The following is an 18648-nucleotide window of genomic DNA, read 5'->3' on the forward strand; positions in this document are numbered from 1 at the left end:
AGAAGTCAGTTTTTGTTTTGTTTTCTCATGCCTGTATTTTGCTAAGGGTGAGATCTTTGGAAAACCAACTTTAAATGACCTTGTCAAACAGCTGACAAGTAAAGGGGCGGGGGTATCTCTCTAACCAGCAAGCTTGGTGGCAATAATCCTTCAAATCAGACAAAAGAGGCTTGGCATACTATAATCAAATAACAGGATTAGCTCTAAGTCTGGGAACTACAATTTCTGCATGATTTTCCACCTTACTTGGAAGAAAAATCATTACAGAAAAGTACAGGCGAAGAGTATGCAAGCAGTAAATACTTATATTTTCATTAAAAATGATTATTAGTCATGCAAGAGATTTAGCGTTAAGATAAGATACCAAACTGGGAGGGATTGCAACTACTTTGGAGGACAGGGTCATAATTCAAAATGATCTGGACAAATTGGAGAAATGGTCTGAGTTAAACAGGATGAAGTTTAACAAAGACAAATGCAAAGTGCTCCACTTAAGAAGGAAAAATCAATTTCACACATACAGAATGGGAAAAGACTGTCTAGGAAGGAGTACGACAGAAAGGGATCTAGGGGTTATAGTGGACCACAAGCTAAATATGAGTCAACAGTGTGATGCTGTTGCAAAAAAAGCAAACATGATTCTGGGATGCATTAACAGGTGTGTTGTGAGCAAGACACGAGAAGTCATTCTTCCGCTCTACTCTGCTCTGGTTAGGCCTCAGCTGGAGTATTGTGTCCAGTTCTGGGCGCCGCATTTTAAAAAAGATGTGGAGAAATTGGAAAGGGTCCAAAGAAGAGCAACAAGAATGATTAAAGGTCTTGAGAACATGACCTATGAAGGAAGGCTGAAAGAACTGGGTTTGTTTAGTTTGGAAAAGAGAAGACTGAGAGGGGACATGATAGCAGTTTTCAGGTATCTAAAAGGGTGTCATAAGGAGGAGGGAGAGAACTTGTTCACCTTAGCCTCTAAGGATAGAACCAGAAACAATGGGTTTAAACTGCAGCAAGGGAGGTCTAGGTTGGACATTAGGAAAAAGTTCCTAACTGTCAGGGTGGCTAAACACTGGAACAAATTGCCTAGGGAGGTTGTGGAATCTCCGTCTCTGGAGATATTTAAGAGTAGGTTAGATAAATGTCTATTAGGGATGGTCTAGGCAGTATTTGGTCCTGCCATGCGGGCAGGGGACTGGACTCGATGACCTCTCGAGGTCCCTTCCAGTCCTATAATCTATGAATCTATAAGTATATTTCTGTTTGAACAGCATTTTCTCATCCCCAGTTTATTTTTGCATGCCCTTTTCTATACTAATCTGAGTTTCTCACCTGTGCATCCATTGTTAAGAACATTTTCAGCACCAAGTAAGTTCCTATCAAGTTTGAAAACACACTTGAACTAATCGTGTGCTGAACTTTAGAAAGCATGTCAAATTAAAATGTGAACTAAGACAGTATTTTGCTATAAAGTATAATGGTTTCAAGTTAAGAAACCAAGAATTTTTCCTGCATTTTAAAAGCAGGTCCGGCTAGTTCAGTTTCACTCTGCTTGCATACCACCATCAGCTTCACATGTTCATGCCCAATCTGATATTGTTTCAGTTCAAGTTTTATCCTTCATTGATTAAAAATAAATCATACTGCAGCATAAAAAAATGACACTTTATAATAACAAAGTCCAATGCTACTGAAAACACCCTCAGAAAACATTGGGAGACCACTGTAACGTGGCATGCTGTGCATAGATAAATCAGGAGGGCAGATGCTCAAATATTGTGTCTGGTCAGTGATTTGATCTGTATCAAATAAAACTAAACTTACACCCTTTTACCTCCCCTTTTCTCTTTCAGATACGTTAAAAGGGCAGCCTTGTGGATGGGCCCGGAGCAGGCCAGATGGAACAGGATAGAACCAACCATGTTGATGGCAATAGATTGAGCCCATTTTTAATACCACAGCCTTCTCATGTTTGCCAGGTGGAGCCTTTGTCAGTGAAGCTGCAGAATGGAAGTCCACTAACAGAGAGAACCCATGCTGAAGTAAATGGTGACCATAAGTGGCTACTTTTTAAGAACAGCTATGGAATACCTCACGTGAAGGGAAACCCAAATAACCGTACCAGCCCTGACCTCCTACAGGAAAAGAGAGTGTATTCCAAGTATATGCAAAATGGTGCGATAAAACGCACTTTTAGTGAGCCTTCTCTATATGGCCTTCATCAGAACAAGAAAATTAAACAAGATGAAGTAAATGGCGAGAAAGATGAGCCAGGGGAAAACAATGAAAAACCAACTGTCTCCAATTCATGCAATGAGAAGGAATCTGTGAGTTTTACTGGACAAGAAAATGCAGCTTCTGATTTTATACAGTCTTCAAGATACAACTGTGATGGTTCAGAAAATCCTGAAGATCTCCAGATTCAGAATGAGCAAGAGAGGGAAAACATTAATTGCCACAACAAGAACATTGTCTTACTACTTAAAAACAAGGCAGTGCCAATGCCTAATGGTGCTACAGTTTCTGCCTCTTCCATGGAAAACATGCATGGTGAACTCCTGGAAAAAACACTGTCTCAATATTATCCAGACCATGTTTCCATTGCAATGCAGAAAAACACATCTCACATAAATGCCATTAACAGTCAGGCTACTAATGAGTTGTCCTATGAGACAACACATTCATCCCATACCTCAGGGCAGATCATTTCCCCACAGACCTCAAACTCTGAGCTGCCTCAAGTGCCAGCTGTAGTGGCTACTGAGGTCTACAATATGGAAGACTCCAGTAAACCACCTGTATTACCGGGTAGCTATTCACTTCAGAAATCGGAACTACAGCTACAGCAACAAAACCCAGGCTATCATACACAACAGTTACCCATAGGAAACGGTAGTGTTCATGGAAATATGGGGCAGGCACCCAACCAAGGTCCCTCTCTAAGTTCCAGCAGTAATCTGCAAGCTCACAACAATAGCCTGGAGGGAGTTTCAGAGCAAGCAGAAAAAAATGGTGCTTTGTTTAAAAAAATGGTGCACAACTCAATGTCTAATAAGGATTCCTTCACTCCTCCTCCTGCTTCTGCTCCTCCCCCAGCTCCAGAAATGAACAGCACTCTGTCCATTGCGGTTACAGAAGAACATCACCCCTATGACAACACAAATGTTGAAACTCTTTCTATAGAAGTGAAGAATGAAGGGCAGCAGGAGGAACTGATATCCAAGAGTCCTGACCTTGCCCAGCAACAACCTAACTCTCAACAGAAGCCTGAGGTGTCACAACAGGGTGGCAGTGAAAGTGATCTGCCAGCTGCCATGATGACCTCCATTCAGCAATGCACAGAAGAAATAAAGCCAACCTCAGAACCTCACATCCAAGATCTGCAGGTAGCTGGGAACAATGGAGAGTTGCAGCAACACTATCAACAGCCCCTGGGACAAAAAGAACATGAGATCCCTCCTGAGAAAGGAAAAGACCAAGCGAAACAGCAGCCTCAACATTATCCAAAACCAGGTTGGATAGAATTGATTTCCACTCATTTTCACCATAGAGATTCCCCCCAGAAGCCCAGTGAGGCTTTATTGAAGTCAATTCTCCAGTTCCAGCCAAATCCAAAGGAACAGATGCATTCAAACCAGTATACTGGGAATCCTGAGGCATTAAAAGAGCCTTCAGGACAGTCCCAGAGCCAGAAAATAATACAGCAGGAACAAATACCTCAACTGTACAAAAGCGAGGCAGCACGACTGCAAGCCCATCCGATAGCTGAGCAGCAACTGCAGTTCCAAAAGCACTCTCCCCAGCCACAGCTCACAAAGATGAATTCTCTGGTGAAGTCCTATGTGCAGCAACACCATACGCAGCCGCTTCATTTCCAAGCAAGACAAGAACAACAAACTGAGCAGCCTTTGGGGGCCCTGTTAAAACATCAGTACTTGAATCCCCAGACAACAGAGAATGAACAATTCTTACATTCAAACATTTTACAACAGATGTTGCAAAAACAGGCGCAGCAGACACAACTGTCACGCAGTCCACAGTTAACCCCGAACCACCACCAGCAGCAAGCCCTGCAAAGGAAAAGCAAAGAACTGTCTCAGACCTTTTCCCATTCCCAAAGTGACAGTGAACAGCAAATAGATGGGGCATCCTACAGTCAGCTTAAACGAGAAGAATGTTTTCAAACTGAGAATAAGTATATAAAACCAACTGAGTTCCCTCATAACTCTCAGCTTGGACTAGAGCAGGAACAAAGTAGCAACAGTGAAACTTCCCTTTACAATCAGATTCTGAAAACAAATACTAATTTGCAGCATCCTGGCCGTATGCACTTGGTTTCTGAGAAGAAGGAAAACACCATAAATGCTGAACTCTTTGGAGTAAACAAAATGCAGGACTTGCAACATATGCAATATTATCTAAATAGTATGACCCCAAAGCAAGAGGTGCATCATTGCTTTCAAGAACAAGAGCAACAAACTCAACAGGCTTCAGTTATACAGAGACCACTCCAACAACCAGAGGGATGTGGTAGAAATTTGAAACAAGATATGTCCAGCCACCAAGCTACACCGATTCAGCAAAGGTACTTACCACACAGCCAACAAACTCTCCCACAAGACCAGAGAGGGTGTCACCTTCAGGCTGAACCCCACAAGGATTTTCAAAACCATGCTGCTCTCAGGTGGCATCTCTTACAAAAGCAAGAGCAGCAAATACACCAACAACCCAAACCTGAAATTTGTCCCAGTGTGATGCGCAAGCCTATAAAAGTTGAGGCTGGCTCAAAGTCTAATATCTGCATGCATCTATCAACTGGACAGCTGGAAAACAAAACATGGAAAAAAACAATTAAACAAGAGAATCAGCACTTCAGTTGTGAGAACATGCAACAAAAGAGTATCATTGAGACAATGGAACAGCAGCTGAAACAGATTCAGGTCAAATCACTGTTTGATCACAAAGCTCTTACTATCAAATCACCTAAGCATGTGAAGGTTGAAACAGCAGGCCCTATCACTATCCTATCAAGAAATTCTATTGCTGCAGAATTTGACAGCCACACCACAGCCTTAGATCAACAAGCTATTCCTTCTGCTGAAAAAACCCCAACTAAAAGAACAGCTGGATCTGTTCTAAATAATTTTTTAGAGTCACCTTCCAAGTTATTGGATACTCCTGTAAAAAATTTATTGGACACACCTGTCAAAACCCAATATGATTTCCCATCATGCAGTTGTGTTGGTAAGTGACAAGAAATGTACTAAAAATACATTGTTAATTCACAATTAGGACGGTGACTTTCAAAGTTGTTGGGGTTTTGTTTGGTTTGGTTTTATTTTGGGTTGATTTTTGAGAATGCCAGCCATTATCAAGGGAGAGTTTCAGTTTTTTTCCAGCAACACTAGTTTTTACACTAAAAATAGAGCACCACCATATGTTTGTTACAAAGCAGTTATCTGTCTGGTTTGTGTGCTAGTACATTAATGTATGGCATATAAATCTAATATAAAGTAGATTCTTCAATCTGTTTATCTCTTTGTATCCAGTCTCCTTCAGCGCAGGCATATATTATGCAAACACATCTGATAAAAAGATCAGCTTCACAATTTAATTTGATGCAGTATTATTTAAGTCAAGGTTGGAGATATTGATTGCATGAAAGATGTCTTGGGGCCAATACCTGAGATCCTCACTCCATTTTTACTCAGATACACAGTCAAATTACTGAGCGTTTGAGTAAGGGCTGACTAAAACAGAGGGTTGGATTTTGCATGACCCTTTACATAGGTGCCTTCTTCCTTTCTTCCCTTCCACGCCCCTGGTAATGACCAGTGTAAAGGCCAAGCGGAACTTCAGTCACTGTGCTTTAGGAAGCACAGGGACTGCTCCATCTCTGCTCTCCTCCAAGAGGCTGCAAAGGGGCAAGACCATGGAGCCCCTCCCACTCTGCACAGAGCAGGACTGGCACAGTAGGAAGAGCAGAAGTGTAGTAGCTGGCATGCTCCTTTTCATTCTGCCACGCACTGTTTTGTTTGGAGAAATGAGTCTCCACGCTGCCTCTTACTATGTGCACATTTTGAAGTCATTTTTCTGGAGAAATGATTCTCTGCTGAGTTGGATTGAGACAAAACGTTCAGTCCATCATTGTGAAGACAAATAGCTTTATTGTGACCTCTCTAACACACACACACACACACACACACACACACACACACACACACACACACACACACACACACACACACATATAAAGTTGAAATATAGTTCTCTACAAATGCAAAGTTGATCTTTTCCCCCTTCTAAAATGTTTTGAGTTGAATCACAGGAAAACTAATACGGGGGGGAAGGGAAAAAGTACTGTAGTGCATTACCATACTGCAAGGAGAAATATAACACTGGAACCTGGTTTCTTGTTTCTCCTTGCCACACTTTGAGAAATCTTGTAGAAATGGAATGGGGAAATCAAAACTCTGCATTTGTAGTTTTAACTTGTCACTGATACTTACAGAGTAGATCACCCTGCATTTTCACATAATGGATATATTAAGATAATTTCTCCAATGTATTTGGCACAAAGAGGCTTTTCTTCAACATCTAGCATTCATCTCAGCTTTGCCCCAGTCTACCCCACCCCTTTTTCAGCTAATACAGCAATTGTGAACTCAACAAGAAGAGTCCGCTCTCCACTCAAGCTGTGTTTAACTTTAGGGGCCACATTTTCAAGCCTTAGGTGTATAAGTTACACATACATGTAAAAAACAGATACTTGATAGCCCCCTGAAATGATGTTTGACAATGTGACCACAAAAGTCCTCCCTTCTAAATACTGGGTGAGAAATCACTGTTCAGTAACTACTGGGAAATGCTAATTTTTAATTTCACTGTAACTGCAAATATAAAACAAGCATTTATGCTTGCAAAAGGTACAATGGCATGCAATATCTACTTGCACACACTGTCACCCATTATACATGTGTAAATTCATGTTTTGCAAATACACTTGGGCATAATTTGTGGACCTACTTTAGACATGTATGTGTGAAAGTTTGGCCCCCAAAAATTCATAACAGGGTCTTACCTGGCCAGTTGTGGGTAAGCTTTGCAATGCAATTTCTTATATTAAATAATTATGCTTTAAGGCAATAACCTTTATTTTATTTTAAACAGAGCAAATTATTGAAAAAGACGAAGGTCCTTTCTATACCCATCTAGGAGCTGGTCCTAACGTGGCAGCTATTAGAGAAATCATGGAAGAAAGGTAATTAGCGCAAAGGCACAGGACAGATTAACATTTATCCTTTTGAGTATGTCAGAATTTTTCCAGTCTTTGCACATAAAGAAGTAAACAGTTGCAAATGGAGTAATTATTTGTAGGCTTAGCTACTCCAGTGTTGCCAGCTTTACGTACTGTGCTATTCACCAGAGAGTCACAATATTTGACAGGGCTAATAGTCTGCTGGCTGGCACAGGCTGCCCACTTTGAGACAGATGCCAGCAAACCCAAGCGGGGACAAGTATTCATAAGCCTGCCAAGCAAGTGTTGGCTATGGCTGCAAAAGCAGGCATAGACCTGGTATTCCCAGTGGGGGATGCACATGCCAAGATAGGAAGAAGATGGAGGGATGAGAGCACCGAAAAGCAAACTTTAAGCAAAATGTTATGTACAAAAAGACTTCAAATGGCTTAATCCTACTCACTTTCTTCCTGCAATGTGTTCAGTTATAATAATGGGAGCAAAGTAAGATTTGGTCCTGACACTCAATAAGCAATTCTTTAGCAAAACATCTTCCCTTCTATTATAAGAAGAGAGCATTATTCAGATTGATAGAATAAATTATATATCACAGGATACTACGTTATTAGCATTCTTCATATTACCAGCAAAACAAATGCTTAGGATACGTATATAATAGTTATATAGAGATGTGGGTCATTTATATATTCATAAATGTAAAACACTGCTAACATTAATAAGGTGTTAAAGCGGAGAACTCCAGCATACAACAGTAAGGTTCTGCAGCCACTTGAAAACTGCCATACTGCACAGCCCATATGTGCATAGACACTATGTTCCAAATCCTGAGGTCCTCACTCTGCTGTCTCTCTGATTTTACTTACTCCATACCCAGGGTATTTGAAGTTTGCTTGAGTAAGGACTGTAGAATTTGGACCTGATCTATTGGGGCCAGACTGAAGCTAGCAGGTGAACAGGGGAATGGTACAGTATAAGGAGCTTCTTTCCCCTGCGACTCCTGTGCAGGGCTGGCTCCAGCTGCAGACTCTGCACTAGCCCAAGTACTTCTGGCTAGCATTAGCAACTCTAACAAGGGAGTGTGATGCTGGCTGGTTCATGCCAGGGTCCCAGGCCTCACTTGGAAACTGACAAATACATAGCTGACATCAGTCTGGCTCACTGGTGCGTTAGTATTGTTAAAATAGGTATTAGAATTATAAAAATGTGATTACTGTTTAGACTGTATTGAATGCTTGTAAGTTCCTGCATGCATTAATCATCATTAATTAGAACATCTGTGTCCCATATTGTAAGGTAATATTTGAACGTTGTATTATAAGCCTCTGTGACTGTGTATATCACCAGACAAGAGAGACGTTAACTAATGTAAAGTGCTGATCTCCAATAGAAGGTGTTACATCCTGGCCAACAAGGAAGGCCTCTCAACTCCAGACAAACTATTGTGGAACATTAAAGAGGACAAAAAACTTTGTGCCCTCCCCTCCAATGAAGATGAGACATCCAGGTGCCTCCCATCAGCTGAGTTTGCAGCTGAAAGGGCAAGGGGGAAGGGAATAAAAACCCCTAACAAGAAGGAACTATATCTTTATGCTGCTTGGACTCTGGAGGGCAAGGATGACTGGGGCATAAGAAAAAAGATCCCCAGTGCTTAGTCTGGGTTAGCCCTAAAAGACATATAGAGCTTGCTTTTTATAGAAGCTTCTATTACTTTTTGACAGTTAAGATTGGAACTCATTTGTGTCTATATATATTTACGTGCTTTAACCTTGTAAATAACTTTCTTGTTTCCTTTCCTATTTAATAAGTTTTTAGACAGTTTACTATAGGATTGGCTACAAGCATTGTCTTTGGTGTAAGATCTAAATTGTGATTGACCCGGGGTAAGTGACTGGTCATTTGGGACTCGGAGCAATCTCTGGTGTAAGAGACCATCTGCCATAAAGGCAACTCACCTGGGTGGCAAGACAGATTGGAGTACCCAAGGGGACTGTCTGTGACTCCATGTTAAGGCTGTTATAGTGCCTGAGGAGTTCACACTTGATAACTGGTTGGTGAAATCTGAGTAAGGAACTCACAACCAATTTGGGGTTTGTGCCTTGTTCCCTAACAGTCTGCCCTGTGATTAGTACTCACGTTCTTGAGCCACTGCAGGACAGCTTGACACTGGCATAGTTGTGACAGGATTCACATACCACAGGTCAATTAAGGTTATAGATCTTAACCCCAGCACTACTAAAAGTTTTAAATTGATACTGAGAGTTCTAAAAGATAAATAATAGACACAGTGAGTGAACCACAGTCATATGGTGGTCTTGTGAGAAAAGAACTTGAACAGTTACATTTGGAGAGTGGACCATCCTATAAAAAGAAGGCCCCACTTCAGGAGCTTGGAACTTTGCTCATAAGTTTTGACCAGACACCAGGGGAAGAAGAGGTGGTGGAGCCCTAGGATCCTCCTACCCTAGATGCCACAGAGGAGACCACCACAGGGAAACTGGCCCAATTGACCTGAGAGCCCAGGAAGAACGCAAGCACCAGTGACCGATAGCAGAACTGCCAATCAGGGAGGTCAAGGCAGCAGAAGAGAGAGCCCACTTGAATCTGATGGAAGTTCAAGCAATGCAGCTCAAAATACTGGAGCAACAAAAAGAGCTTCTCCATGCAGTGAGTACAACCCACCACCACCACCATGCAAGGGAGTGGGAGAAAGTCCACCCAACTTATAAAGAAACTGACTGTATAGAAGAATTCCTGTCCACCTTTGAGAGACTATGTGGGATGCACTATATCCCTGCAGAGAAACAGATGTCTATCCTCTTAACCAGATTAACTGGGAAAGCCAGACAAGTTTTTAATGATATGGATGAGGGTGATGCCATGGTGTATATAAAATTTAAAGAAAACATATTGAAAAGATTTAAGATTACCCCTGAGACTTAGTTTAAGTATAGAAACCTCAGAATGTTTGACAATGTCAGTCATCTTGAATATGTACATAAAATGTGTAATTATATGAGAAAATGGGAAATGGAGGTTGTAGCCCTTGGGAGGTGCCAGGATAATGGCCACTTGTGATGATGAGGAATGCTGAAGGTGAACATGGAAAACAGATCTGATGGCTCAGAAGCAATTGTTATGGGTTGTTACAGATGTGAGAAAGGCAGCCATCTGTGACGAATAGCCAACCACAGTTTTCGAGGCTGAAGAAATTGCTGATAAATATGTTGCATTAAGGGCCCATGGCGAGTGCAAATCCCAGGGGAAGGGAAATCCTCATGTCACCCAGGTTAAGAAGAAAGAGGAGATTGGAAATAAACGTAACCCCAACTTCAATTTTTAAAAAAAATAACAATAACAAAGGAACCCAGGGTTTAAAATCCCCTACCAAAAGGGAAATCAAGTAGTCTGCCATCACTGTGGGGCTCCCCGCCATATAAAATAATATTGCCTAAAACTTAAGGTGACCTCACACCCCCATGTGCCACAGTAAATGACACTACCCTTGCTTCAGAGGCAGCAATAGAGCAGGAGAAAATAATAGTGAACTATATTAGGACTGCACCTTAGGAAGGTAGTTCAGAATTTATGTAAAATGCTAAATGGAAATGGCATAGATTGTAAGGTCTGGAGGGACACAGAGCCCTCACTTTGGTCAAGGAAAGTTTGATAAGGGAGGAAGACAGACTTCCTGGTAAGAGTTGAAATATATTAAGCTTTGGCTGAATACTCTGTACCTTTGGCCAAAGTCCACCTTAAGTTTGAGGATTTTAAAGGAGATATTATTGTGGGCATTCGGAATCTACTTCCCACTGATATTGTAATAGGTAGTGATACCTTAGCCATGTCTAAGCAGGTTAATGTCATAACTTACAGCTATACTCTTTCTGGCTGCACTTCACCTGGCTTATCTACAGACAGCTGGGAGGGCTGCAAGGGGGAGGGAAATACCCTCAGTCCTTTATAAGCTGTGAGTAACAGTCTCTCCCCAGAGATTCCATGGCTTTGCCAGAGTCTGCTCTTAACTTAAGTGAAACACAAAAGGAATTTATTGAGGCTCAACAGGCTGATCCTTCCCAGCACCAGGAGAGGAGTGCAGCTCAGAATAATACCCTGACTGGGGAAGGAAAGGGTAGATTTTTTTTCTAGAAGGAGGTTTGTTGTAGAGGAAGGCTTCCATAAGGAAAAAGAGGCACCGTGGTGAAGTTTGCAAGCAGGTGCTTGTGTTTGATAAGTACAGGACAGCGTGGCTGCAGGTAGTTCTTGATTGCCCCTTTGTTGGACACTTAGGGGTGAAGGGAACCTGTGATAGGCTCCGACAGAATTTTTATTAGCCTCACATGTGTGAGACAGGAAAAAAATACTGTAAGAATTGTGTCATATGTCAGAAGCATAAAAGGTTAAACGGACTCTGCAAGGCACCTTGGCAGCCATTGCCCATCATTAAGGACGTGTTTGCCAAAGTGTTTGTAGACATTGTGGGACCCCTACCCAGACCTTCCAGGAATGGAAAGAAATGTATACTGGCTGTGGTGGATTCTGCCACCAGGTACCGGAAAATGAGAGTTCTATCTAACGTACAAGCGGAACCTGTGGCTACTGCCCTAATGACCAGTTATAGCAGGGTAGGTTTTCCCAGGGAAATCTTCTCAAATTGTGTTGCAAATTTCATGCTTGTCGTTTTCAGAAAGTTACAGGAGTTGTGTGGAGTGAGGCATATAAAGGCCACCACAATCATCCAGAAACTAATGTGCTGGTAGAAAGATTCAGTAGGCTATTGAAGTCTATGATGAGGATGTGTGAGAGAAGACTGAGATGTTTGCTCCCTTGTTTGTGTACCCCAAGAGTCTACATGGTTTTCCCTCTTTGATCTTCTTTACGAGAGACAGGTGAGGGCACCTCTCAATTTAATTCAAGACTCTGGGAGGGTAGTACAGAGGAGTTAGGAAAGCCTGGGGGGGGAGAATGCCACTCATTCTAAAGACAATTTAATGGCTATGATGGACTTAGTGCATCAGAACCTTGAAAGGAGTCAGATGTCTCAGAAAGCTTGGTATGACAGGCATGCTAGAGAAAGTCTTCTATATGGGTGACTTGGTATTGATTCCTGTGTGGGAAAACAAGATACAAGATTGCTGGGAGGGACCTTTCGAAGTAAAAGAGAGAGGGAATGAGGTCACTTATGAGGTAATGAAACCCCCTGGCAGGGGAGCTGTGCAAACAGTACATGTCAATAGATTGAAGGCTCACCATGACAGAGAGATGGCGATGAATATGATTTGTTATACTTCTGAGGGAACATTTTCTTCGCCTTTAATGGATTTGGTCAAGGAAAGTAACGAAAAGACTACTCCGGAGAGCACTGAGATTTGAGAGGGTTTGAACCTAGCCAAAAGCGGGAGATATTGGTTCTCTTGAAATACCACAGGCAGGGGCATTCATTTTCCAACCTCCCGGGTTTAATTTAAAAAATAATGCATTCCATTGAAACTACAGCGCCCTGCCCTGCTCCTAACAGAGCCTATGCTAATAGTGACTTGCAAAGACAAATTCAGGAGGAATTGTAGAGCATGGTAGACGTGGGAGTGATCACTAAATCAAAAAGTCCCTGGGTGTCTCCTGTTGTGATGGTACCTAAAAGGGATAAACCACGAGATTTTGTTCGGATTTTAGAAATGTACACACCATCACCCAACCTAATTCCTACCCCAAACCCTGGATAGAGGTCCAGTAGAGACATCCAAGTTTATTCTTCCCATCAGCTGAGTTTTCAACTCAAAGCACAAGTGAAGGGAATAAAACCCCCTAACAAGAAGGAACTGTATCTTTATGCTGCTTGGACTCTGGGGGGCAAGGATGACTGGGCATAAGAAAAAAGATCTCCAGTGCTTAGCCTGGTTAGCCCTAAAGGATGTCTAGAGCTTGTTTATTATAAAAACTTCTATTACTTTTTTAAACTTAAGATTGGAACTCATTTGTGTGTATATATGTTTACCTGCTTTAACCTTGTAAACAACTTTCTTGTTTCCTTTTCCTTGTTAATAAATCTTCAGATAGTTTATTATATGATTGGCTACAAGCATTTTCTTTGGTGTGAGATATAAAGTGCAACTGATCTGGGGTAAGTGACCAGTCTTTTAGGACTGGGGGTAGCCTGAATATTGCTGTGATCTTTGGTGTATGAGTTCATCTATCACAAAGGCAGGTTCACCTGGGTAGCAAGACAGATCGGAGTACCCTAGGGGACTGTCTCTGACTCCATGTGAAGGCTATTGTAGTGCCTGAGGAGTTCACAGTTGATAATTGGTTGTTGAAATCTGAGTAAGGAACTCACAACGAATTTGAGGTTTGATAGTCTGCCCCATGGTTAGTACTCACGCTCCTGAGCCACTGAAGGGCAGCTTGATAGGGTGGGTGGACCATATCCCACACTCCTCACTGCGCAGGGGAGCACACATCTTTAGAAGGTGGCACAGGCCGCACCTGGGATGCAGTATGTTTGTGACTCCACAGCATTCCCAGCTCAGGGCTTTAGTTCTACCATTTAGGCCTTAATATTTACATTTAATCAGTAAAACAGAAAATCCTACATATGAGACTTTGGCAGCATTATAGAAGAAACCTTAATTTTTCGAACTTTTTGACTTTTGAGGGCTTGATTTCACAGCTTATTGTATTCACTTTTTTGCATTTAATTTCTGCTGTTTTGGCATAAGGAGACGATCTAGAGGTATTTTAGTTGACAACCCTCATACCCTCAGCTGGCTTCACCAGAAAAGCTCAAAAATGACTTGAACAGAAGCAGGCTGGGAGTCTTTTATATTGTAGGAGCTGTGTGGTTCAAGATGGCTGAGGGACTACAAAGCTATTTGGCTCTTACAGCTAATACTGCATCCCTAAGTCAACCTTCCTTTAAAACACACACTGAAATAACTATACAAATATTCTAAAACACACGTATGCAATTGCTGAGTTTAAACATACATAACATTGACATTACTGAACTGGCTTTCAGCACACTTGGCTTTATTTTTAAGGCTTCAGATCTACAAAGCAAGCTAGGTCTGGAATTTCTAGTTATGTGAGAACAAATGTCTCGCATGAATCCATGGAAACGTGTGTTTATCTTTTCCCTCATCCACCCTCTACACTGCTCACATAACTCAAAACTATCAGCTGCTATTTTGCAACTTAAGGAAAGAGGTCAGAAGAGATAAAAAGTATATCTTATCTTCACTGTATAATTTACTGTTGTGAGAATAATATTATAGAAACATATTGCAGTGCAACCTGATTAGCTAATTGGTAGGAAAAAATGGTTTTATAAAGAATTAAAACTGTTTTGCACATGGTTAATTTTTTTTAAAAACAGCTGTACATTAACATCTCAGCCTTTAACTAGGAAAAAGGCGATATACTAATTGCCTTTACCACATGTGTAGTCCAACATGATTGGGATTTTAGCTATATAATTACCTGGGGTGGTATGGAATTGCAACTCCATAGCACCACATCTAGGAATTAGTCCTTTTTCCCCTTCTTTTACTCATGAAGAAAATTTAATACAAACATTTGTATTTAATTTAAACACATAAATAAGAAAAGCACAACTGAAGGTTCCAATAGCAGAGTTAACTTTGCCACACGACACACATGTAATGCTTTCTATTACTAGTTAGAATACTACATATATAGACGACGGTTATCTGGGCCAAATGCTACCCTCATTTATGTCCATACAACACCACTGATGTCAACAGAGTTGCACAAGTCCACCTAAAAACAGGAATTGGCCCAGTTATGAAATGTGGCTAAGTTAATGTTTCTGTTGGAACCATGATGTTGCATTTACTAAGAGCTGTTCAAATTTGCAACTAAGTGGGCTGTTTCAACTTTGGTATGCTATTGTGTTGTGCAGAAGGGTACCACAACATCAGCAATGGCCTTAGGCAAATGCCTCTGGGGGACACGGAAGGAGGAGTGTGTTTAGAAATGACAACAAATCATGCAGTGATTGTTCTGCACAGCACAGGCTTCAAATTGCCAGCTGGTTCATGGCGGGGCGGGGGGTGGGGGCATGGAGAGCTGACTATCTCCCCTTTGGGCTGTATGCTACTGCCTGTGGTTCTTACACACTCACAATTTTGGACCAGATTCCACTCCAAACGGGTAATTATTCCTGATTTACACCAAGATAAGTGAGAATCAATCCAGATCTCCAAATCTGCAAAGGTTTACAGACACATTATCAAAGGCATTATTTTAGTGTACCCTTTAGCCCTGCTTAGGCATAGAAGGCAGGCATAATCCTTATCCATACTAAATAACTAAATGCAACAAGTGACTAGGAATGGATGATAATCTACGAGCATGTCTTAAAATAAATGCTGACTTATGCTGTGTCTAAAGCAGAAGTCGGTATAGAAAGTGAGTTGAATGTAACTATTGCATCCCAACTATTCCATGACAATGATAAACTGAAAAAATGACTACCTACAGTTTAAAAAAAAAAAAGGGGGGGGGGGTTAAAATACCTATCAAATGAGTGTTTCCAAATGATCAAATACAGCAAATTCACTATAGAAAGGAGCTATCTGGTTTGAAAAATTTAGCACAGATGGACAATTTTAATCCTTTATGACCAACTAAATACATTTTATAAAATGGCCTCTTTCACCATAGCAACATATTATTGTACTGATATGAATAAGACTGAAATATTATGATGCATCCCTTCTTGCTTAGAGCTAAGAGTTTATTTCTTAAGATAAGACGAAGAAATGTGCTCAAATTTTAAGTATTTGTGCAGACCACATTCAAATTCAGCTGCTTATTGTATTTTTTTTATTTGCTTGTTTGTTTAAGATTTGGACAGAAGGGTAAAGCTATAAGGATTGAGAGGGTCATCTATACTGGAAAAGAAGGCAAAAGTTCTCAGGGATGTCCTATTGCTAAATGGGTAAGAGTGATATCTACGTGTCCTTAATAATCTAGTTCAGTTTGATCATTCATTCATGTATTTATTTTAGTTGAAGTAGAATTAAAACAGCTAAGTACCAACAATATCTCAGGCCGCCCACTTGCCCACTCTGAGCCAGTTTCTGCCCTGACACCTTTGCAGTTCCTTCAGCTGAGTTGCATGCATGTGAGTGAAAGCAAAATTTGGCCTAGAGTTATGAAAAGAAAGATACATTCTTTTAGATATAAGATCCCGAATGTTAGACACGCTTCTTACTGTTACATTTAGCGTAGAAATAATTAAGAGGTGCAACCGCACTACTACAATGTTTTGAAAATACACTTTCTGATCAACAGAGGCCAGCACGCTCTTTTAGTAAACATTGTCTGCTCTGGCATGATCATTACTGAGTACTTCGGGTCGGTTGATAGGAAACAAGATGAGGACAAATTGATGCCTTTTTAATGATAGTCTTTTTGTATGCCAGACTGTACCCTCTTGTAGAAATACCCACAGTAATATGGGCACTGAGAGGCAGGAACGGTCTTCCTACTTTGTTTGAACTTCACCTACCTACCACCGTATGCGTGCTGCCATAATGTTTACACATGATAATTAATAATAAGGGCACATGCGGTCACAAAACACAGAGGCTGACCTCAAGTTTGTAATTTATCATCTGGGCACAGCAGGAATCAGAGGAGAGAAATGAGGTCAGGCTCATCTGTGAAGCTTTTCTAATCTCTTCCCCCAATCTGTGTGGCTCTTGCAGAAGAGAGGCCTAAATTATTCACTGTTGCCTTAGGGAGGATTTATTTGGGTACAAATATCTACTGCCATCTCTGCAGAGGGAAATACCATGGGGAGTATCTAGCTTTTCCTGCCCCCCTACTACAGCAGTGCTCTGTTCTGCCATAGTACCCTCCTGGACACATTTCTGTTGGCTCAGAGATATTCTGCAAAGGTGGCATTGCACCTACCCCAACTCTTCTGTGCTCTTCGGACAGGATCTATCTCATCTAGACTCCCTCAGTTTCAGGAAACAGAAGGGAACGATCCTGGCCCTTATCACTATACTACTCAATGGAGGCAAGAATCTGTGTGTCAGAAGCATCAAGGGGGAAAACATATATTGGCAAATGTAACTTTTTACCATTACTGTTGAGGTTTCATGTTCTCTTGCTTCTCATTAAGAAATGCCTTTTTTTGGGGGGATGGTGTTGCCGTACATGCAGGTAGTTCGTAGAAGTAGTGACGAAGAAAAGCTGCTTTGCTTGGTGCGGGAACGAGCTGGCCATACCTGTGAAACCGCAGTGATAGTGATCCTTATCCTGGTATGGGAGGGGATTTCCCTGAGTCTGGCAGACAAGCTGTATTCTGAACTCACCGACACTCTAAGGAAGTATGGCACACTCACAAACCGACGGTGTGCCCTGAATGAAGAGTAAGTGAAACAAATCATATTCTCCTTCCCCTTGAGTATGCAATCAAGCTACAGCCAAAAGGGCGGCTCTCAAACAAACACAAGTTCCCCTTAAGTCTTAGATCTGATTTTCCTCTCACTGGTTTTATACTGGTGTGTCACGATTAACCTCACTGGAGCTACTCTTGATTTAGGCTGATGTAAATGAGAACACAACAGGGCCCATTACTGCAGTGGTAATTGTACTTGCCCTTGTCTGATCGAGAGCAGAATTTGACTCACACAAGTTTATCTAGATCCAGTAGGACAAATTCTGTGTTGGATTTCACCCCATGTAACACCGGTGAAATCATGGCAGGGGGGAGGATTTTGGTTCAAAAGCTGCAAGATGTGTATATACACGGCTTTTAAAATTAGCCAATTCAAATTGCATATTCAGGGCTTGAAGAAACTTCTCTCGAGAGCAAGCTACTTTTGAGATTTTGAAACCCTACTGTCCTTGGGTGGGAAACAAACTAAGCTTCATTAAAGTCAATGAAGACCTCTTTCTGCACTCACAATTACAAAATATCTCAATATAAAACAGACATTCAATATATGTGCTTTCCCATCTAGGCTCACAGGAGTGCATAAAGAGAATTAGCTGTATGATTTCTATATACCATTAAGTTGTGTGGCTACAGTGTTTAATGACCGTTCATTTTAAATCTCCCCTCACCCACAAAAAAATTAGAGAAGTGAGCACAAATTCTCTCAAGGCTTCATCTAAACAGAGAAGCACTTTAAAAAGCTTAGTGGCTAACAAAACCTTGATAGTCTGTCAAAATATTTAATGATTTGTAACATCTTTGTTTGAGTCAACTAATTTACTGCTAGGAAATTGTAGTTTGCTCTCCTTTATCTCTTTCTCCCTTTGATGGCTATACACAGAAAGAAACGCCATTCAGAACAAGGCTTCCTTTCTTACAAATATTCTGTTCTCTCTTTTTGGTAGCATGGGCATGGCTTTGTTTCAGGAAC

General features: G+C 41.2%; 1 protein-coding gene across 1 annotated transcript in view; it reads left to right on the plus strand.

Annotated features, from left to right (window-relative positions):
• Positions 1-18648, plus strand: part of TET2 (tet methylcytosine dioxygenase 2) — a 91534-nt gene that overhangs the window by 56584 nt on the left and 16302 nt on the right. Inside the window, exons 2-5 of the mRNA XM_054030637.1 lie at positions 1845-5235; positions 7162-7252; positions 16112-16205; positions 17441-17649. Coding sequence (XP_053886612.1) covers positions 1890-5235; positions 7162-7252; positions 16112-16205; positions 17441-17649 — 3740 coding nt within the window. The 5' untranslated portion in view covers positions 1845-1889. The remainder of the gene's footprint in view (positions 1-1844; positions 5236-7161; positions 7253-16111; positions 16206-17440; positions 17650-18648) is intronic.

The sequence above is a fragment of the Malaclemys terrapin genome, chromosome 5, assembly GCF_027887155.1.
Source record: "Malaclemys terrapin pileata isolate rMalTer1 chromosome 5, rMalTer1.hap1, whole genome shotgun sequence".
Taxonomy (NCBI): domain Eukaryota; kingdom Metazoa; phylum Chordata; order Testudines; family Emydidae; genus Malaclemys; species Malaclemys terrapin.